General features: G+C 42.9%; 1 protein-coding gene across 1 annotated transcript; it reads left to right on the forward strand.

Annotated features, from left to right (window-relative positions):
* Nucleotides 1–736: 736 nt before the first annotated feature.
* On the forward strand, nucleotides 737–22,125 carry GRPR (gastrin releasing peptide receptor). The gene is made up of 3 exons (XM_057375124.1): nucleotides 737–1,227; nucleotides 18,885–19,236; nucleotides 21,733–22,125. Exons 1-3 carry the CDS (start codon nucleotides 809–811, stop codon nucleotides 22,123–22,125), a joined length of 1,164 nt encoding a protein of 387 aa, XP_057231107.1. The 5' UTR covers nucleotides 737–808.
* The last annotated feature ends 1,363 nt before the right edge of the window (nucleotides 22,126–23,488 follow it).

Below are 23,488 nucleotides of genomic sequence, written 5' to 3' on the forward strand. Positions count from 1 at the left end.
GGAAGATAGGTTTTTGGATTTTGCGGAAGAGGGTGGGCGGAGGCGGTGGGTGGCGAGGCGGTGACGCTCCCATCGGAGCCCTAAGTGAGCAGATGTGTATTTTTCACCTAAAGAGTTAAGGGCGGTGCTGCCCGGAGCATCCAGCAGGCGGCCGGCGCTTCCCGGCGCTTCCCGGCGCTTCCCGGCGCTCCCGGCGCGCTGCGAGCAGCCCGCGCACACCGTGGGAAGCAGCGCAACCATTGACGTGCAGAACATCCTACCTATAGGATCCGAGCCGCCAGCCGAGCCCTGCTTTCCCCCCTCACTTTAAATCCAGCTGGCGGGGCAGGCACTGAAAGCGGGAGAGATTGGCAATGCAGCGTGGCAGCAACTCCCGAAAGTTCGTGCTTTCYGTAACTCCCTGCTTTCGGACTCGGAGCTGCCCGGCAGATCTGGAGCTGAGAGTTTAACTATCTCCGTTTGTGAAAATGCCTGCCACGTGCTGGTCTTTGAACGTGATAATCTGCCTTCCAGAGCTGAGGAATACTTAACAGCAAGACCAGTCAAAGAGGAAAAGGCAAGTTTCACAATTCAAAAAATGCTAAAACCTGTTTTCCTTTCACCTTATGGAAACAGGACTGTGGAGAAAGCTGCAGGTGCTTTTTGGTTTGTTTATTGACAAGATGTGTCACAAAGTAATATGACTTTTAAACTCTTCTGACTGTTTAAAGCCAACAAGGAGCAGCAAAATTAAAGCAAGAAATTAATTTCAGGAATTTGAGGACTTCTAATGAAGAAAGCTGTTTTCTGAGAAGAGCGAAGCAGGACAATGGCATCTGGAGACTGCCTTCTGCTAGACCTCGAAACAGATAACTTCATTTTCTATAAYATCTCTGTCAACCAGAGTGCAAACTTCTCCCTCCCTGGGGAAGACTGGTTCTACCCAGCGTTCCTCTACGCCATCCCCACGATCTACGGGATCATCATTCTSATAGGCCTTATTGGCAACATCACTTTGATTAAGATCTTCTGTACTGTGAAATCCATGCGAAATGTCCCCAATTTGTTCATTTCCAGTTTGGCACTGGGAGACCTGCTGCTTTTAGTGACTTGTGTGCCTGTGGATGCCAGCAGGTACCTTGCTGATGAGTGGCTGTTCGGCAGGACTGGGTGCAAACTTATCCCCTTCATACAGCTCACCTCTGTAGGGGTGTCAGTCTTTACTCTCACTGCTCTCTCAGCTGACAGGTAAGCTTGACTCCTATTGCCTTGAAAAGAAACCTGCATAATTATGACTCCATAAAATGCACAATTAGAAATTCATACTTTCAGGTAAAATGTTTTTTTTTTTTTTTTTTAATGTAATGAGAGAAGAATCACCTCAGGTAATTTCTAATGGTTATTAGCATACAACTTCAGGAGGATGCAGACTGAACACAGGATACTTTTTCTAAACTAAATGTTTGTACAGTTTAACTAATGGTGTACATTAATTCAAATAGAAACAAGAACAGATCAAGCTAAAGACCAGAGAGAGAACATACCATTAATGAAGCTCTGCTAAAAGGTAGCATGTTCATATTTGCCAAAAAGATAATTGATCCATACTCCATGAAGTGTGAAGGCACTGGAGCAGCAATTTAAAGTGCAGTGAGATTCAATTCTTTCTATTGGCTTGCTTCCTTAAAGTTAATGATATGTCAGACAATATTTCATAAAATATTTTTCAAATACTCAAATGAGTTTGCCTGAAGCCAGGGATTGCAGTTTGCCATAGCCAGTGTATTTCCCTTGGTTAAACCGCTTACCCCTTATCCAATCAAAAGTGATCTRTGCTGTTGGTTCAGAAACTTCGTCTTCCAATAATGCTTAGTAAAAAATAACCTGTTGTAAATGTGCTAGTATATTTTCTGGATGGCTCTGAAAGAGATTAAGGAATTGTCAGCATGCTGAAGTGACACAGAAGTACTGAATGAAAAATTATTTCAGTTTTGTTTTGATCAAAAAAGACATGAGATTGTATCCTTGCTCACAAATAAATGAAACTAGGTTTGCCTTGGGTAGTCCCTTGCATGCCACTCTGTGTTTCTCTTGCTAAACTGCTTTAAAACATTAGACTACTTTTATTCAATTTTCAATGTAGTTCATTATTTCAGTATATTTTTTGTAGTCTCAACAAAAGCAGAAGACTGCTTAGTGTTTCAGAGATAGAATGGTCAATATGTTTGCCCACTCCTCTGTGTTGGGATATATATAAAAATAGCACTGTCTGTCGCAGTAGCAGGTGACAAACAGACCTGTGTGTAGATAAAAGTTTTAAAGCAATATGCTGTAAAGTGCTGTGAAAAGAGGAAAACTGCACTAGTGAAGGACCACATGTACTTTTACTCCCAAGTTTGATGTGGTGTCTGGATACCCCCTGACTGGTCTGAAGAAAATGTAAGGGAAACTATAAGTATCTCTTCAGGAAAACAGATCTTTCTAGAGCTGTAGTGTAAGTTGTTTTAAGGGATGTAAGGAAAAAAAAATGCATTGTAAGGAAGATTATRTTAGATTTATTGCTATCTGATCTGATATGCTACATAAAGTAAGCACTACAAATGCTTTTACTGAGCAGCACATCAATAGCACTTTCTGCCTGAAGTGATAGAACAGAAAACAGCAGCTGTGCCAAGCTTGGGGTTTGGTGACTTCAAGTTCTGAACTTCAGCTTTATCTGGAGCATGTTCACCATCATGCTGCACTGGTGATCAAATGTTCCCATTTCCAAGGGATCATTTTACCCTCCTCTAATGCATCTGTGGTCCACCGCAGGAGATAATAATTAAACATTTAACTTTGTTAGGTCTGTGAATCTAGTATGTTGTATTGAAACACAAGTGTCCCATTTCTGTTACATTTGCTGAAGTTTCTAATTTGGTAAATTAACAGTGCTGGGATAATTTTGTTACAAAATAATACAGTCTATATTTTGTTAGCTMATAGCCTATTAGTCTATTTTCTTAAAACTGTCACCTTGAACTCCAGACCTAAGTGTTAATTATGTCAGAATCATTAGGGAAATAATAGTAAAATGTAAAGGGAAAACTTCCAACATGTGAGTTGAATGTGAACCAGCATAGTGATGCCTGTTGGGGGCTGTGGAGGGTCTGGCAGCCCAAACMCCTGCTGCAGGTGAGATGCTGAGCCTGGCACGTGGGGTGGTTTCATAGACAACCATTCCTGCTGACAGACATGGCCCTGCATGAAGGGAAACACCTGCAGAAGAAAGGGGCATGGYGGTGAGATGGTTAATGTTCAGTGATGTGAACCATAGCTGAGATGCTCACATGAGGCATRTGAATGTCCCTGTTCTCATTAATCAAAGCCATAGACCATGTAAGAGAAAAACCTTCTAAACCTCCTGCTGTGAATAGCATTACATGGCAATGTCTCTAAGGAAAGGGGTAATTGTCAATGTAGTACAGACCTTTTGTCTATAATTCATCATCTGCAAAAAATCATAAAATYCTCTTGGTTTCAGCATCCTTCCTATGACAAAAGCAAGTGGGAAGAACTGCTGTCATTACTGAATATGACATGGTAATGCCTAGAGAGACATCACAGGGATTAGAAGTCTGATGTGTAAAGAAAAGCACTAGAGTGTGGTACAAGAGGGTCTTTTTCAGAGACATGACCATTGAAACAGGGTAAAAGGCAATGGGTAGGTGTGATGGGCACATAGAGTACAGTGAGTGTGTGAGACAATTATGCTACATTACAACAATGGTCCAAATCATCCTGGCTGCGTTGGGTCACCTTCTGAAAATGAGGGGCCCAGTTTTAATAGGATTTTGCACAGCTCACATCATTGGTACAAGGGTATGTACCTTCTGAGGCACACTTTTATTCTTTCCATTTCCCCTTTTGCCTGTGTTTGGAATCTGTCATCCACCAGTGACTACAAACACTTGGCTGAGTGCCAGCCTCCAGCACAGAGCATCTAAAGCTGCTCAGTKGTTTGACCTGCCAGGAACAAGGGGTTGTCCAGAGGACTGACTGTTCACTTGCAGACTTCTCAAGGAGAAACAGAGGGACAGACTGCTGACCTCAGCTGTCCTGCAGTGGGACACTCCCAGCCTGCGAGTGCTCTGGGTCCATGTGGACACAGCTGAGCATGCCTGCCCAGGTTTGGGCAGGKAGGGATAGCCAGAGGGTCCCTGCGTGCTTAGGATGGCTCAGTGCACAATCATGAGATTTCATTCAAATTTCATCATTATTTCAGACAATATATAAGAAAGGGCAAAAAAGGGTTAACAATATTAGAAACGTATTTGCTATGGGATCATTCCACTGGCTGCACAATGCTTGCATCTGTCTGGCTGCGTTTGCAGGAGCAGTGGGAGCTGTCGGGTGACACCTATTTTCCTGCAAGTTTGTCAAATTTTCAGAGCAGCCAGGAGAGGGTTAAGGCATGTGCTGTGCTTACAGCCACCTTCCATGAGTGATAAGGCGCCAGTGCTGAGTATACAAGAGCAAGGAAACAAGCAGCCCATGCGTGTGTGTGATGTTTGTGTGTTTTAGAAAGACTGTAAATGAGGTTGGCAGRGGAAGGACATCTGTCTGCCCTGCTRCTCTGCACTGTCAGGGCAGCGGTTTCTTCAGCTACTGCTCAGCTTATCCCAGAAAAAAGGGAGTTTGGATTCTGCCCTCCTCCTCCTTCACCTCCTCCTTAGTGCATGGATAAGGGGTACAGAGGCACCCGTGAGAGCCGTGRCACCTGGGCTTCTAGCCCAGGCAGAAAAGCCAAGGCTGTCTCAGCAAGGGATAGGAAATTAAGGAAAATCTTTGCACAGCAAGAGGAAAAGCAACTATTTAATTGCCCATGTCATGGGAGATGTCTTTATTTAATTGACTTTCTCCCATGACTGACATGGTTTATACATTTGCATTTGAATTAAGCAAGCTGTCAAGCATTGATCATAGTTCCCCACTGTTAGGCTGACACTGTAAAAGATYGAAATGCCCTGGTGCTCATGCAGCAAAACCTTCCTGAAGCAATGCTGTTTTTGCAAGCACACAGCAGAGTAAATGTAAAATGTAAGTGAAGTTTACAAGCAGCATCTTTACTTTAAGCACCTTGGATTATGTGGAGTTTAGTACTGGAAAGCTGCAGCAGTGCCTGCCAGCCAGAGCTGCCTGCAGTCCTGTGGTGGGAGGGAGTGGCAGTGTAGTGAGGTATGAGGAGTGACATTACACATGGGATTAGGTGGTTTACAGTGCTAAAACCAGCTGCAGACAGCAGGATTACAGTCATGTGGGAGACCTGAAATGAGAATGTTAGCTTTGGAAATGCTGACCTCAGTGTCTTGGGTGCAGGGATGGATGGAGGGATACTGCAGGGCTCCCAGCTCTCTTGGAATGCATCAYGAACACAACTTTTGCTGTTCCTCTGAACTCATATGACACTTTGTTTATCTAAGAAMTAAAACTTTCTAAAAACACTCCTAAAAAAAAGCAGTGGTGCAAGGAAAGAAACAAATCCAGAATTTCTAGAAATACATTTTTAAACATTCAAAAATCTCTTCTGTGACTTAAATGTCTCCAGCCCTTACTACTATTACCTACAGGTAATGCCATAGGAGGTGTAATACCTATGTGYCAGTTCATTTATTTTATTTTACAATCACTGGTTTATGCCTCAACAAGAAGACTAAGGGAAGCATGCCACCCTAATAAAAAGCTATGAAAAGTCAACCCAGATTTCCATTGAGTTGATTTACAGTGTGACACWTTTTTGTAAATACCATCAGTTGTAGAGTGCCAAGTCCATAGTGGTTATGAATTTATTCTGGGCATTCTAGTCACAGTATTCATGAAATACCTTTAGGTTACTAAGGCGCTATTTTGGAGCATTTTACTTGTGCTGTAATTTACTGTGCAGCCCCAGGAAAGTTTGAGGGGGTGGCAGAGAAGGCTGCTCTGAACTAGCAAGACAGCCTCTAATCCAGTCGATGCAAGTTAGCAGAATGATACCCCATGTGGAGAGTTTGGACCCACTGATGTGATCTCAGCCAGAATGTGAGTCCTTCCAAGCCAGGCAAGAAAACTGGAGGCAATTTGGGCCCCAGTCCAAAGCCTTCCCTCACACTGAAGTACCAGGCAGTCATCTCTGCCCTTGCCACTGGCACAGTGTCTGTGCTGCTGCCCTTCACGTGCTGTTGGATGCAGAGTGACATACACACATCTCTTTCAGATGATGTACAAGAGTCTTAGATCTTGCTGGCCACTGTGTCAATACAATATAAACTCCTCTTTACACCCTTTTACCTCTCATTTCCTCAGCCCCTGAATCCATCTCCACCAACAGCAACTGATCAAACAGCACAAACTTTCTGAATATCTTGATTAACCAGAGCAGATGGCCAAAACACAAAAGGTGCACTTCTATAATCAGGAAGGTTAGAGCTCACATTTATAGCAGTGGGACTGGTGAGCAAATCTGAGTTTAGAGTCAGATTTGCTCTAATGTGAGAGAGCCTGTCAATATTTAAGCAATCAAAAGGAAGAAAAGTCAGATTACCTGTTGTTTGCATTTCAGTAAAACCTAAAACCCCCAATCAGTTGTCATGGTCTCATAGTACAAGGTGCTATCTGCACTGTTATTAAGGAGAGCAATCGGCTGCAGAGAATTTGCTGGCTGTGTGTCCCAGCAGTGGGCTGGGATTTCAGCATCACTGCAGGGAGATGAACTTAGGGTGGTCCCATCAATTCATGTCTTACTACTTGATATTCAGATGTGGACAACAGCCAGGCTGGGAAGCATAGGAGGGAGCTGAGCTGGAAAACGATAAGCAGCCACAACCATGCTGTGAAACATCCAGTAACTGCTTTGCTCCTAGACAGCCTGTGTAACAACCTGTTTTCCTCAGTTTGGAAAGACTTCACCTAGACTAGCCCTATGGAGTCCCCTCACCTTGTTTTTCAGCCAGTTTGACACCCAGGTGCCCACCTTGTCCCATACAATCTAGGACACCATGGGCCATCAGCTCCTGCCCATAGCAGGCTCTGTGATCTCCCCACACACTGTCTGCTGCATAGGATCTCAGGCAGAGCAAGGGCTCTCGAAATCCAGAAGACCAGCCTGTGCCATGGGGCAAAAAACAGGGATGGTCCATGGGCCCTTCACAGTGCTGAGGCACCTGCAGCCATCCCAGCAGCAGTGTGCAAAGGGGAAAAGCAGAAAGACCCCTTGCAGAAACTCCTCCTGATGCCAGACTAGTGTTCAGTTGCACTGGACTGCAGAAGACTGCAGAGCATCAAAGGGAGAAGCGTTGTCAGGGCTCTGCTCACCCTGTCCTTACTTGCCCTCTGGCTACAGTCAGTCTCTGTGCAGCTCTCTAGGAAGGCAGAACGGAAAACAGTACCATGACACCCTGAGGGAAAAAGATCTTTCTTTACACCTTCAGGCAACCCTGAAGCATGAGATTGAAGTATGAATGTTTAAATGTCCTGGGAGAATGAGAGATGTGGATGCAGGACTAAGAGACGCCGCATTAGCCATCAACTCAGCATTATTTCTTGCCTGCACCTGTGCACAGAGGCTGCTGAATATCTCATAGGATTTGGATTAAAAAAAAATTTGGATTAAAACAAGTCTTTCCAGCAACATGAGGCTGCTTCTGARTATTTAGAGTAAGGTGGATATATCATCTTGCCCCCTCTATATCACCCTCTGTTACCCTCTCTGCTTAGAACTTAAGTCATATTTCAAATTGAAATTCATCTGACCTCTAACCACTGCATAATMACCAACCTCACAGCAAAACTGAAAGGCTGGGAGTTGGGGTTGTTCAGTCTAGAGAAGAAAAGGCTCTGGGGACCTTATTGCAGCCTTTCAATACTTAATGCAGTTTATAAAAAAGACAGAGAGAGACTTTTCACCAAGGCCTGTAAAGTACAAGGGGCAATTGTTTTAAACTGAAAGGCAGTGGCTTTAAGTTGGACGTAAGGAAGAAATTTTTTATGATTAGGTTGTGAGGCAGTGGAGGAAATTGTCTATAGAAGTAGTGGATACCCCCTCTCTCAAAATGTTCAAGACCAGGTTGGATGGGTCTGTGAGCAACCTGGCTTTGTAGTTGAAGATGTCCTTGCTTGTTGTGGGGGCGTTGGACTTGTTGATCCTTTAAAGGTCCCCTCCTAACCAAGCTATTCTATGATTAGGACAGGCAGTCAAGGATAGCAGTGGATTATTTCATCCCCTACATGCTGCTGAAGGTTCGTATAGCGGTGATGATTTCTCATGACACCTGTGTTTGCTGAAGCCATAGAAAGGACTTAAGCATTATATAATTGACTTAGCTTTATATTGGATTACACTAAAGCCATGACACAATGAGAATCCCACAGGATATCTCATTTTGTCACGTGTGAGGAGTGACTCTAATGTCTTCTCTTGCCTTTTCTTTCCTTAACAGAGCACTAATGTTTTTCATCTCCTGCTTACTTAGCTTCTGCATATACCATTTTACACATATCTGAGTTACAATTTTTTTCTTTTAGACCGTGGCCATTTACCCCAATGACTCTAAAATATTCTCAGTCTGGTTAGCCATTGTGTCATCTGCAAACTTTCCAGCAAAGGTTTTACAGCCTGCTCAAGGCAGCTGATAGGCACAGTAAATAACACTGCAGCTAGAGCAGATTCCCAGGACCCAGGCTACAAATGGCTCCACACACTGCTTTTTGCCACCATGCTTGATTCCCTGCTAGGTAAGCATGGGACTCAGGGTCCCCACCCAGAACCTCCCCTTCCCAGGCCAGGAGTCCTAATTTTAACCCTTGTCCTGTGGGAGTGGGACAGGGGTTGCATGGATAGGAGAGGGAGGACCTGACTCACACATGCATTTCTGTGTGCACAGTCAGCCATGCCAAAATGGCCATGAAAGCTGCAGCTCCCCTGTATGCCAGCATGGCCCACATCCTATTTACATCCCCTATCCTGTTGTGACAAGATAAAAAAAAACAGAGATCTGCTGTGTATTAAACAAGACAGACTTATATTAATTATCACCTGTTAGCAGGATTAACCTATCTCTTTTTTTCTCTACAACTGACTTTGGGGAGCCCGAATATTTGCAGTTTTCCTGGTCACACCATCCAGTTTTTCTGAACATCACAACTTTGAAGCCAGTTCTCCACTTCTGAGGAAATTCACCATTTTTGCAAGAYTTGTGAAAAAATTAACACGAGTTGTTCCTCAGCTGGTTCCTTTAGTACTCCTAGGTGTAAATTATTCAGGCCTGCTGGTGTGAAATTAGTTTGTGTTAGCAGATGTGGGMTCACATCTTCTTTAATACAGCTCCCAAGTTTTCTACTCCACCTATAGTACTGCACACACAGTACAGAACYATATATCTTTCCTACGCATTTGATCCTGAGGACAGGTATCAGGTAATTGCTTTTCACTTTGTCTCATTATTGTACATATCTTCACTATTTATGTTTATGCCTGACTTACTAAATTTTTTTATTCCTGATGAATTGTAAAATGCACATTTGTCTCTTACAGAGTGACCTTTGATAATTTGTTGGCTCCTTCAGCTTCTCTTATCAGTAACCAACATTTTAAAACTCCAATACTTGCTGTCATTTACTTTTGCTTTTTTCCCCATCTGTTACTTATTGATTTTTTTAATTACTTCTTTGAGGTTTTAGCATGACTCCTCATTTTCTGTTATCAAGGGCAGCTTTTTGCCCTGCTTTTTTTCATGGCAAGGTGGGAGACACCAGAGAGCAGGCTGGAAGTCAGCAACTAATGTATAGTGTTGCCTCTTTACATTTGTGTTCTCAGTCAGTTGATTTGAAAACTCATTTTAACTTTACCAAATCTGCTTCTGTAAAGTTAACAGAATCATAGAATCATAGAATCATAGACTGGTTTGGTGTGGAAGAGACCTTAAAGGTCATCTGCTTTCAACCCCGCAGAAGTGGGGTTGAACTTCCAGTAGACCAGGCTCCCCAAAGCTTCATCCAACCTGGCCTTGGTTCTAAATGTATATGTAGMTTTTTATTCTATTTCTGCAAAATTAATGTAAGCACACCACAGCTGCTATACCTTATGGAAGTGCTAATTTTTAGGTCAGTGATGAGCTCTTTTTTTTTCTGTCAAAACAAGGTACAATATTGATTTATTGTACATCACAGGCAGGACTTTTTGCATTGAGAAACTGCCATTTTTAGAAACTGTAATGAATTTCTGTAACTGGCTCGCTCTGTGGGATATCCAGCAGTTATGCCACCTGTGTCTGGTGCACAGATGGTGTCTGTGTACCAACAGTGGTGCTTKCAGGAGAAATAAAGCAGATTCTCTAGTGAAATGAGGTCCCATGTCTGAGGCCCCAGCTTTAGTTGCTGTGGTCAAAATTCAATCCTCAGGCATTCCAATTCCCTACTCCCAGACTGTTGACATCCCTGGAGACTTGGGCTGAGGCAGAAAAGCCTTGGATGGAAAGCATCCCTGGGGCTTGCTGCTTCTCATGCCTGTGGCGCTGGTGGCAGCACCAGTTCTCCCAGCTCCATTTGAGATACCCACCACATTGCAACCCCAACACCAGCATGTGTTCTGCTGCCACATGGCACCAGCAGGCACATCCCTCTGGYTGCACACAGGCACTCAGCACATGGAAATCTGTGCAGTGCTTAGCTGGTGCTGGGGAGCTGTGTTGTAGGAGTCTGCTGGTTTTGAAGTTAAGGGATGTTTCTAAACCCCATCCTGGAGGGCATCAGGCACAGCATCGACAGCCAGGGTAAGGGAGGGGATTGTCCTGCTCTGCTCTGCACTGGGCAGCCTCAGCTCAGTGCTGGGGGCAGTTCTGGACACCACATATTAAACTATTAGATAGTCCAAAGTAGGGGCACAAGGATGGTGAAGGGTCCGGAGATGAAGCCATGTGAGAAGTGGCTGAGGGCACTGGTCTGTTCAGCCTGGAGGAGATTGAGGGAAGGCATCATTGCAGTCACAGCTTCCTCATGAGGGGAAGGGGAGGACCAGACACTGATCTTTTCTCTGTGGTGACCAATGACAGGACACAAGGGAATGGCCTGAAGTTGTGTCAGGGGAGGTTTAGTTTGGATCTTAGAGGAGGGTTCTTCACCTGAAGGATGGTTGGGCACTGGAACAGACTCTCCAGGGGAGTGGTCACAGCCTGACAGAGCTCAGGAAGCGTTTGGACAATGCCCTCAGGCACAAGGTGTGACTCTTAGGGATGTCCTGTTCAGGGCCGGGAGTTGGACTCAATGATCCTTGTGAGTCCCTTCCAGCTCAGCATATTCTGTGGTTCTGTAAATGAATGGGTCCCAGCCCTGCTTCAGACAGCTGGTCTCACAYCTGTTTGCAAGGAACTGGGAGGCTGCCCCGTGAAAATCTTTAATTTGGCACCAGGCTGAAGATGCCCTGCTGGGAATAAATACTCTGGGTGCGGAGGGGATTTTTCTGATAAGAAAAGCATCACCCATGGGACTCAGATTATTTCCTGTAGTAACTTTTTAATCCATAGTTTTTCATATGTATAGGCAATTTCTGAAAGATTTTATGCTCTGAATGGTTATATTAGGAATAGCACATTTACTATCAAATGATTAGTGTTTAAGTTCTCCTTCCCCAGTATGTAGTGCAATTTAGTGGTCTCTGAAACAATGTCTCAATTCTGAATTTAGACATTCCTGGAGTGAAATTCTGATTTGTCCATATTCCAGGATAATGTAGCAGTATGCAGGTATACAAACTGAATTTTGAATACATGCTTTGAAAGTAAGAACTATGCCACTTCCATCAATGCCTCCCTTCTCTTTTCATTTAAATGTTAAGTTAATAAAAAGAGAAAGTAGGCAGTACCTGCCAATGTATTTAAGATTTGCCCATTAGAGATGTCTTTATGCCCATACGCAATTTACTAAAGATTTTAATAACAGATGTTCACTCAAGAATCATGCATAATAATGATAATCTTAACTAAGTATGCAGAAAGCAGATAGACCCAGAATAGGTTGTYGGAGTGTGTTGATGGGTTAGACAGTCTAACAATTTTGTGGATTTACTGAATTKTCTTCAGAGCTATAAATATTCATAACATCCATGGTGGAAACAATGAAGGAAGTTTGTGGCACTGCATTTGTCATAAATTTCTTCAKATATTTAGTAAGACTTTTTTCTTGCTTTCCAGGTGGAGCTTCACACTCAACAGGGCTCCATCTTCTTCATTTATGTTGTTTCTCCATAGCATAATTTTTCTCTGTTGCCTGAGGCCTTTTTGCGTGGTAATTGAGCCAGTACTTCATATTGTGTGGGCAAAACAATAATGTGATGCTAGAACATAATTACAGCATTTTAATGAAAGGATTTTTGTTTGGTCTGTTCTAGGGCCCAGACCAGATCAATGTGTACACATTAACCTTACAAAYGGGAATGGATGATTTGGGATCAGAGGGACTGCAAATTGCACTTTTCTCCCTATTTCAGTTACAACTGAGAGCAGAAGAAGTATGGGTAACATGTTGACTGAGAGGCAATTCTTCCATCATTACCACGGGAAGTTGTGGCAATTTCAGGAGCTCATTTTTTAGATCTGGGAAGAATTCAGTGTTTTCATTTCTCAGCAATTTATGTGACTGTTTTTGTAAGACATCATTCCAGCCAATCCCTGCTTTTGTTAAAATTTGAGATTCAAATTAGCTCAACTTCTCAAAATAGAGCTCAGTTTAAACAGATTTAAAACTTTTTAAGTGGATTTCTCACTTCAGAGAGAAAACAGAAAGTGGCAGTATGGCTCATCTTTTCACCAGCCTGATGCAGTTCAAACAGTGGGACTGGTAATGAAGCAAGGATGGGCAAGGCCTCTGAAATCTTGTTTGAGCAGGTTTTAACACACTTGGCTTTTAAACCATTTTACAAATTCAGGAGTGGGTTGCAGGATCTCTTTATGTAAATGKTGTAGGATGTAGTAACAGATGATACTCTTTGGAGGCAACTTTCCTTGACACTTAAGTACTCCTGCAAATTCATTTTGGAGGGACAGAGTCCCTTTTCTCTGTAGGAAGGATGGGAAGGCTTTTTTCTTCTTTTATATTTCTTGCAAGTGTGAGGTTAAGCTACATCAAGATGGACATGCTTGGAAGGACTGAGATAGAAAAGGGCAGTACTCTGTGGCAGAGCCTCTTTCAGCCATCTTCTCTTCCTACACTCCTGGGTCATCTATTTTAGCTTTACTTGCTTACATAAGGGAAGGGARAAAGGCATTTAAACAGAGCAATCATAAAAGAGGAGAGCAAGATGAGRGTGCCTAAAGCATCAACTTCACCACACAACATAAAGTTACTTCCCTAAAAAAATTCAACAAAACCAGAGACTTAGACATATAGAGCTAAATTAATTTAAAATCCCAGGGAAAAAAAAAATCTGATTTTCCTCCCCATGCTTTAGTTGTTTAATTTAATTTTTGTCGCTTTTGTAGCAGACATAAGTAAGTGGATGAAGGTGACAGGAAAAAAAACATGAGAGAAGCAACTGAGGCTGCAGTCTTCATGGATAAGGTCCTTTCTTCCCCCGAAAGCAAAATTGCAACCCTTCATGTTTCTATGCTTAGAAATGTATAGGCAGTAAGGCTTTGAAGGCAAAGCCTGTTTATGCTTCGGRTGGTGTGTATTTTCTTGGCTTAGTTGAGGAGAACAAAGATGCATAAAATATTTTTCTACCAACAAAGAAACTGTACCTAGGAAACTTTGCCATCCATTTGGGGCCATATTTTGGTTGGTGTCTTTGGACAGTATGTCTGTAACTGTCTTTTCCATGCTGCAGGTACTTCTGTGTTTATATTTAAAACTGTGGCTTTGGGGCTAAGTGCATGGTATTAACCAATGTTTGCATACTCCAAGCTTTAGAGTACATTAGGTGATGCTATCATTAGTTACATTATTATTAACACAGGGACAATGCCATGGTTTTCCTGTTTCCCTGGCATAGTAACTTCAGTGGGAAAAGAATTTACCACAGAAAGACGTTGGATCTACGACAGAGATCCTAACGGATGTGTATAAGATATTTTCAAGGTTTCAGTGGAGTTGCACATGCTCTGTGGGCTTCTGCCAATGCACAATGAATTTTGGGGATTAGATCAGGTGTTCTGGGTTGAAKCCACACAATGACTGACTTCTCTTGGAGACTGACCTGGAGAACAGGGACAGCACCAGAATCACTGTGGCTGGTGTGGGGAGGATCTCCTTAGCGGGGTAGTCCTCATGGTGCCTCATGAATTGCAGTTACATTAAGTGCACTTAGGCTAGTCCCATGAGTAGTTTCTTTTTGAGGGCTTCTTTGAGTGAGACTGTGAGACAAGGAGCTGACTGGCATCCATCCTGGCTGGAAGGTCATTGGCAGCTGCAGTGTACATGGCAGGTTACTGCTTCACAAGTGGGAACACAAAAATTCAAAGACTGAGCAGTAGTAAAGGTCAGCATCGCTTTCATATTTCCAACCAGATCACCAACTGAGTCATTTTCATCTTSGCTGTTTGGCATGAGTCCTTGACTGTGTCTTTTTTTATTCAACTGAATCTTCAGAAGAGATATTTTTACAATTTGGCCTCTGTTGCAGGGCATGAATTGTACCTCTGGTTTTTAAACCTTTTCAAAAATTTCTGTAAAAGCTGATAGAGAAAGACATTTAGCTGAAAAAAAAACTAAAATGTATTGCAAACAAAAATTAGATACCTAATGTGAGAGCAGCAGAGGTAATCAGTCCAGGGTCATGTATAGATCTACTGCAGACAGTTTAGCATACAATGTGACACATACTCTCAGAGCTCATGTTATTACCTGGGTTAAAAATGATGCCATGGTAAGACCTYTGCATGAAAGCTCAGCTCCATGAGGTCCATGGCTCCTCTAAGGTGTATTCAGGCATATTCGTCAATGTCCCTTTCAAAGTGGATTGAAATGTTCACGTGCTGGATGTTAAATACAGGAAAGTTACGTGCCTTGGGCTATCTCATTGAAAAACAAATTGCTGGGGACAAAGCTGTGGAAAGCATGAAATACAAACTGGAAATACACATGCTRAAAGGCAGAATGAGCTGCTATCCAGTTTACCTTGATGAAGTTCTGAAGAAATGTCAAATAAATTATAAAACCCAGGCTTGACCCTGTCAGGCAAGTGGTGTGGAAAAGTAAAGGAGTGAAGGCATTTCTGAGCCCCACTCAGAAGCCAACCAGAAGGTGCAGCTTTTTCACACCCTGAGCACCAGCAACAGGAAAATCTAGAGGTTTCTCAACCCAAGCACCAGCCTGGGGGGCCAGTTCCTCACTCATAGTCCCCACCCCCCATGCCCTTACCAGGAGCAGCTCCTACAGCTGCTGTCCAGAGCCCGAGCTCGCATGGGTGAGTAGAGCTGCTGAGACACAAACTGGGAGAGACCCACGGACACACCAGCAACGTGACTGGAAATGGGGATTCYTACCAGATCTGTACTGATCAGGCACACATCAGTACTCTGAGACTAACAGAGATTACTGCAGATTTCTCAGTAAGTTAACCCACCATCAAGGAAGTCATGCACATAGTCACCAAAATAATTTCATTTGGTTGTCAGGCTATTAAGAAAATAYCTACCCATGTTTCTGCACCTGCTAACTTCTATTTTCAAAACTGTTTTTTTCGAGCTTTGTTTCTTCTGTTTTATCTTTCTGTTCTTCCACTCTCATGCTTAGRGTCTACACTGAACCCCTTGCAAACAAAATCTTTCTCAAATCTTCTCTTACATCTGCTGTAGGAGTTTTTAAAAATAAACTAAATGCTAGTAATCAGTGCCAGCATTCCTAGACTTTTCTTATTATATTCTGTCCAAATTACATTGTTTGTAAATGCCATCTCTAATTAAAATGTACTAATAACTTGAAATAGATTAATTTTCTGGGTCCCCCAACTTTGTTAATGTTAATAGAAATTAAACAGTTTATTTGTCTGTATTCTTTAACATATTCATGTTCCTAGAAAATAATACTGGAAAATATTCTCTCAGCTACCTATATTTTGTAAGAAAACCCCTGAAATAATCGTGCTAACTTGTCATGTTGATCAGCATACAGTAAGCATCTGCAGAAAGACCTTTGAATAAACTAAATTTGTTAATACMTTGGCATGCTATTAATTTCCCTTTGCATTTCTCTTCCTTAAGGTTTACTAAAGACTTTCAGTTTGCTRGTGTTTCTGTCAATAATCTGTATCTAGTCAATGAGACTATAAACTGAGCTATTTCAACGACACTCCTTTAGTAATCTGCCTGGCACTTCTGTTTTATGACTGCAATAGCCATRGCATCATATTTATTTAAGTACCGTGACTTTCTTCGCCTGAGTTTATGATCTGGTGCTGGAAGATTGTGCTTTGTGGGATAGCACTTAATCCTGAGTTTTAGAATGCAAGTTAAAGAGATGCCAAGAAAGCCTTAAAAATACTGTGTCTGTTTGCCACATCTGTAAGAATGGGAAGCTGCAGAGCTTGAAGAATAAGTGGTTAAACAGAAAACTACTGAGCAAGATGTTTGTAGTACTGTGCTACTTTGAGAAGTAAACGAAGGAGAAATGAACCCCTAAACAATTACCTTGAGAGAGATTTCAGGTTGGCATTACAATTTAATAAAAAGATTACAATAAATGCAGTGATACAGGGAAAACTGGCTTAAACTCAGAAAAGTCAGAATACAACCTGACACGCTGTTGGACCAAGGGGAGCCACAGTTCTATCAAGTACTGATTACAGTCCTGTTGAAATGATGGTTGCAGTCGAGAGCAGTGGTTCTGTGGAAGGTCTGGTCCTCCTRTGGAAGCCCAGGTCCTCCTCTGGATGTCCAGTGGTGSTGATGTCCAAAGACCCAAAGTGCTCAGATTATATACAGTCAGATTCAGGCAGGAATGTTCAGTACCTTTCCCAGGGGGAGAATTTCACAATGGAATTATGTCATCCTATGAGTCACAGGATGTTTTGGGGACTCCTTGATGGMCTAGGTCATTACAGCTGCCCACTGGGATCACTGAGCCATGATGGGCCGTTGGCAGAGATGATCCCCTCAGGCTGGGCGTAGTTATTACATGAACACAAAGACAACACTRCCCTGCAGGGAAGGGTTTGCCTCTTTCCCTTATCTAATTTAACACTCAGCTGATAGCTTGAGGGGTGGGGTGTGCACTGGGCAGCTGTTGCAAACGACCCATCATTAACAGCTCATCARGAATAACATAGATGGGTGTAGAATGCATAGTTTGGTTACACCCATATTGGCATTCTTTCTCCTATAACCACAATAAGTACACRAAAGGAAAAGTCCTCTACACAAGACATCTATATAAAGAAATATCTGCATATGGCAAAATGTCCAGATACAGTCTTTATAAAAATAAATATAAATATGTAAATATGCATGTAGTTATGTGTGTATGTGTCTACATGCATCTGTAAATATGTGTACATGCATAAAATACATACCGAGATACGTAGAAACAGATACACGTACGTGGAGGGGAAGATAGGTATGCTGGGCAGGATATTGTATGTAAACAGAGGCTGAATGCATGCTTACCCTGCAAATAAAAAAATTACCCAGTTGAAACAGTGAGGAACTGATGGACTCTTTCAAATGTTGAGCTTTAGGATAATGCAGGCTATAGCAGGTGGGGAATCATGGGGTGTCCCTGCATCTTGGGTTTGGGCTGCCCGGTGGAGGAGCCCTGATGTGCTGCTGGACTCAGGCAGGGTGTTACACTCACTACCTCTACTCACATCACAGTGCCCAGTTCAGCTGTCTGAAGGAGCCAGGTCCTGGAAGGAGCTTAGAAATGGACTCTGACAGKACCCAGGCACACACCAGTCCCCAGGGTGCACACAGTGACCAAGGAGGAGCCAAATGCACCGTGGGCAGTGTGAGGCAGATCCGGGAAGAAATATACAACATTTTGTACCACACTARTTTGTGAAACCTGTAGATACTTCTTCCTAATTACCTTTTTTCTTTCCCTACCATGTTCCTTAAATGCAAATGTGGGATGTGATTTACTTGGATTGTGAAATCCTGGCAGAGCAGGGCTCCAACAWGTATAAAGCTCTGATGCTTTCCATTCCTTTCATTACACACACCAATTTCAAATAAGTTTGATTCTGTGACCATCTTGTATTCTAAAGTACAGTTTTCTGAAAGGCTGAAATCACGAAAGACAAACTCTCAAATCAAAAACTGTCTTTGCATAACTAGAATAGCAAGCAATATATATATTTTTTTTTTCTGCAAGAAACTCAATTAGCAGTTCTGGCTTCTTAACCTGAATGCATTAAGGTAGGGACATCTCTTGCCAGCGATACCACCAAAATGCAGTTAAAATAGGCAACATGCTCTTTGTAGCCTGAGAAAAAATAACATTTGGCTTGCAGGAGGCCAGTTTACACAGCTTGAAACATGTGGTAAATCTCAGCCCAGTTTCCTTTGACACTATTCTGTRTAGGGGTGTAAGCTGCTGTACACTTTCGAGGAGAAGTCTATGATTGCACTTCCTGTCTTAATGCTATTTGGACACATATTAATGTCATTAATATTAATTAACGTGTTAATGTCAGGGAGCTCTTTGCTTTGTCAGGTCAATTACAAATTAAATGAACTTGTAATCAATACACATGAAACTGAATGAACTGATGACAGGTGGCTCAGGTTTAAAACGAGTAATCTATTGAAAACACTGAAATTTAAAACACCAGCAGAAATCCAGTCTTGAGTAAAGAATTATTTTATTTGGGTTTTTATTTCTGAATATAAGTGAAAAGCAGGAATACAATGATCAAGTGTTGAGGTCAATAAACTCTTTCATTTTTTTGTTTGTTTTTTTAGGTATAAAGCTATAGTAAGGCCAATGGAGATCCAGGCATCCCATGCACTGATGAAGATTTGTGCAAGAGCTGCTMTAATCTGGATTGTATCCATGTTGCTTGCCATCCCTGAAGCAGTGTTTTCAGATCTGCACCCTTTCCACGACAAAGGGACTAATAAAACCTTTATCAGCTGTGCTCCTTACCCTCATTCAGATGGACTGCATCCCAAAATTCACTCAATGGCATCATTTCTCATATTTTATATCATCCCCCTATCTGTAATTTCAGTGTATTATTATTTTATTGCTAAGAATTTGATCCGGAGTGCTTACAACATCCCTGTGGAAGGAAATGTGCATGTGAGGAAACAGGTAGAGATTTGACTTGCTTCAAAAATCCACATTGTCTATGAATCTGGGAGGAGAGAGGGAATACAGGCAAATTTATACTGTGACAGACTGTGTCTGCTGTGTTGATTTTGATAGGTTAGGTGGGGTAAAAGAACTAAAATGGTTGAAAGAGGCCGTGCTACAGGGCTAAACAGTTAAAGCATCTCCCCATGTTTGTAAGTTCAGAGGCTTTGGCAGAGTGGTTACCATGGCAAGCATAGCAGGAGACCCTTGCCAAAGCCCAGGAAGGGATTGATTGAGATGCAGGGAACGAGGCAGAGCTGGGTACGGTGTTTGCAACTTGAAGCGAAGGGCAGACATGGGAGAAAATCAAAACTTCACAAAGTTGCTTTGTCAGAGAGAGGACCTTGGGAAAAGCCTTGCCTGTTTGTAAACAGGTTATTTATCTTGACATATTTATCTTGCTTGCCTTACCTCTTTCTTTCAACTGAAATGCACTTCAACCTCAGCTAAACCAACAGAAGCCATTCTTACCTGAGCAATTGTCCACTCAATTGCACCCAGCTGACACCTCCACCTTAGGCTGACCCAACGCCATCATCTCACATAGCCTTCAGGTSCTGTGCTGAAGCAGTAGGGCTGGAAAGACTTGGGTTTTGCCCATCAAATGATGTGCGATCTCTGAAATCCTTATCCCTTTTCCCTTCCAAATGTGCGTAAGTCTTTTGCCCTGCAGGCCATTTCTCTGCTGAATGTTTTGATTAGTGGCAATAAAGTGAGCAGTACAAGCAGCCCTTTCCCCCTTTGGTTTTGGGGAGAGAGCTCTAAACAAAGCAAAAGGCCAGGCTGCAGTCTAGCACCCTCTGTCCATCACTCCCATCCTGCAGTGCATTCAAGCGCTATACTTCTCCATCTGAGATAACGGGTATCGATTTCTTTATTGCATTGCTTCCTTTCTTTATAGTGCAGATGTGGCCTCAATAGCCCTATATCAAATTAAGAATACATTTTAAAAGAATATATGGTTTAGCCAAGGAGGGCCCTTTCTCAAAGGATTTAATTTTCAGCCTGCTCTCTGGAAACATTATCACCTGGTACATGTCAATCCTTCCTGAGCTCAATGGCTGATTTTTAGTCGGTGCCATTAAAGAGGCACAAAATAAAGTCAAAATGGGCTTGTTATGTCTCTCCTGCCTGCTCCCTGCTTGCAGCTGTCCTGAGAATAGATCAACCTGTGTAAGATGTTCAGTTTCTGATTTTCCTGTGCAGCTTGGAAAGGGAGTGAGTATGGGGAAGAATCCCCAGAGCCTGGCCAGGTGCTGTGGCTGCTCTGGGGCACGAGCAAGGGCAGCAGGGCTGGGTCTAGGAGCAGTTTCAGGCCACTCACATCCTACTTAGATACAAGAAGTGGGATGCAGCTGATTCCTTAGGAGTGTCTGGGGTCCATTGCTRGAATTACCACAGAGAACATTACAAAGCCCTGAAAGGTCAGCAGTGTTGTTACACTTTTCAAGCTGCAAAATTGGCTGCACAACCTCTCCCAGAGAGCAGTGCGTTTTAACAGGTTTTTCTCGGCAACTCTGTCCTTTCATTTTGGGAAATCTCCTTCATGGCTTTTGCGTTCATTAGGAAGAGAGATGTGTTTTTCAGGGCTTTGTTATCTTAGTGTGCAGCACTTGTGGACAAAAGGCAAGGTATGGTTTACCTCAGCTCCCCTTGGTTGAGCAATACCTTTGGATTGACTCCAAGACTGTAGAAGTAAAACAAAAGTGTGGCTGGCCTGCATGAAGGTTATACTGAGTGCTAGCTGGCTTTTTGAAAGCACTTTTCCCTGGCAAAACTTAGAGTATGCACAGAGGTGTTCACCATCTATTCACCACCTGTAGSTGTATCCTGGTGGCTCCAGTGCTTTCAGCCAAAAGTTTGACCTCACTGCTGCCTCGGTGTTTCTCCAAGTACAGAATATCCTCTCTCTGTTTCTCCATCTCCTGCAGACTCTGAGTGCTGCACTTGGTCTCAAAGGGCTGTGAGCTGCTGACAGCACTTTTGTGAACATACACCACATGGCCCCATGGCAGAATGTCCTGCCTCTGCCTGTGAAATATCCCAGGCTCCTACATGATAATTAATTATAATAATACTACTAAYAATAAGAAGGTAATATATTAAAATTACATATGATTGTATACATTATATGTGGATAACTAATGCAGATTGCCACACTTGTGTTGCCAGAGCTGGGATTTTGCAAATTGACAAACCATTGGAATTTTATCTCTAAACAGGAAAGAAAAGGCTACTTCTTTTGTAATAAATTTTCAGAATTATTTGTTTATAAGGAAAGGGGGTTGAGGAGAGACAAGGAGAATTCTTGCCTGTGTTCACCTGCAATCTTGATTTCYCTGGTCTGGACATGCCACCTGCCATGTGTTAGCCTGAAAGCACTGGCAAAAACAGTCAKCCCCTGGTCTGAGCTAGGAATGGCAGCTAATCTGTGCTTTCTCTTTCTTCATGCAGATTGAGTCCCGTAAGCGCCTGGCCAGGACCGTGCTGGTGTTCGTGTGCCTCTTTGCCTTCTGCTGGCTGCCCACTCACATCATCTATTTGTACCGCTCCTACCACTACTCCGAGGTGGACACCTCCATGCTGCATTTCGTTGCCAGCATCTGCGCTCGGATCCTGGCGTTCACCAACTCTTGTGTCAACCCCTTTGCTCTCTACTTGCTCAGCAAGAGCTTTCGGAAGCAGTTCAACAACCAGCTGCTGTGCTGCAGAGCGCGCCTGCTCATCCGCTCCCACAGCATGGCCCGCAGCACCACGCGAATGACCTCTCTCAAGAGCACCAACCACTCCCTGGCCACCTTCAGCCTCATCAATGGCAACCACATCTGTCACGAAGGCTATGTCTAAAGGGCACGGTCAGGGACATCAGTGCTGAGCACGGCTGCTGGGCTTTGCTCRCWGGGGATGGTGAGCAGAGCACACACRCGTGCACACACGCCTGCAAGGAGGTGTGGTGTGCTCAGAGAACTCAGAGGAGCTTGAAGCATCCAACRTTCCATCTTGAGCTGAGGTTGAAACATCCAGCATTTCACCCTGGACTGAGACATCACTGGCTCATCAGGTCATTGAGCACCAGCCCATGGGATCTCCCTGGGAAGTGCTGCTGTGCTTTCAATAGAGCAAAATGAGCACTGTAAGATCAAATCTAGTTTGTCTCTGCAGAATCTTCATCACTTCCTGCTCAATCCCAAACTTATGCAGACTTACAGCAGTGAAAAAGACYGTATCGGGTGCACACAATTGTCAGAACAGTTGTATCCATCAGTTCATGGTGTAATGTATTTTGTCACAGAAATAAATCCATTTAAATAACGTATATACTTTTACAAAGGAGTTCACTGTAGGTCATTTACAGACTTTTCAAGTATTTATTAATGATCTGAGTACAGTATTAATTCATGGTRTGAAAGATATCACGAGTTTACTAGGGCATGTCAGTGGCCCCATCTGAAATGAGCAGTATCTTGTGCCACATCAATGTGAAAGCAGTAATGTGAATAAATGTGAATTGGAATATGTTTACAGTTTTCAACTCTGTGAGCTTTTGCCATGTTGTGGAAGAAACAGYAGGGCAGTTTCCAAGCATTACTTTTCTGTTCTTCCTGTCTTCAGAGGTGGGAGATGGTGAATGTTTCATCACCAAGTGGTACCACATTATTTTCATTGGGTTTGGCTAAGAGTAGGCAATAGCAGAAATGGAAGTACAGCTATTTTTCATGTAGTAGTGCTTTGTAAAACACTAYCTTTCAGCAAAAACTATCAGCAATGCAATGTCTGACCTCCAACACACATTTTTCTCCTACTTTCTTCACAGAAATCTGTGGAGACAAAGTGCCAAAACTGGCTAACAGACTGGAGAATCAGGTCTACTGCAAGGATCACCCCAGAACAATTGCTGTGCCAGGTACCATCTTTTCTGGATAAACGAGCAGAGTGTCCTGCAGATAACAAACTCCTGAAGCRCTTGAGCTATAAGACATGCAATGAAGCTGCACACCTGATAAATAAAACTGCTGCCAAATGAGGCCATAAACCAACCACTGTAGCGGGATATTGGGTTTTTAATTGCCCTTATCCTCTTTGTTGAYGGTCCTTTTCATAACCGCAGCAAAAGACAAATGAAAGCTGGTAAAACTTTGTGTTGGGTTTGCTCTGTGTTTGTAGAAAAAGTCATATGTGCAGTGTAAAAGCACTCAGCCCTGCATCTGCA

Source organism: Malurus melanocephalus, unplaced genomic scaffold, assembly GCF_030028575.1.
Source record: "Malurus melanocephalus ecotype Western Australia unplaced genomic scaffold, MMel_1.1 scaffold_239, whole genome shotgun sequence".
Classification (NCBI taxonomy): Eukaryota; Metazoa; Chordata; class Aves; order Passeriformes; family Maluridae; genus Malurus; species Malurus melanocephalus.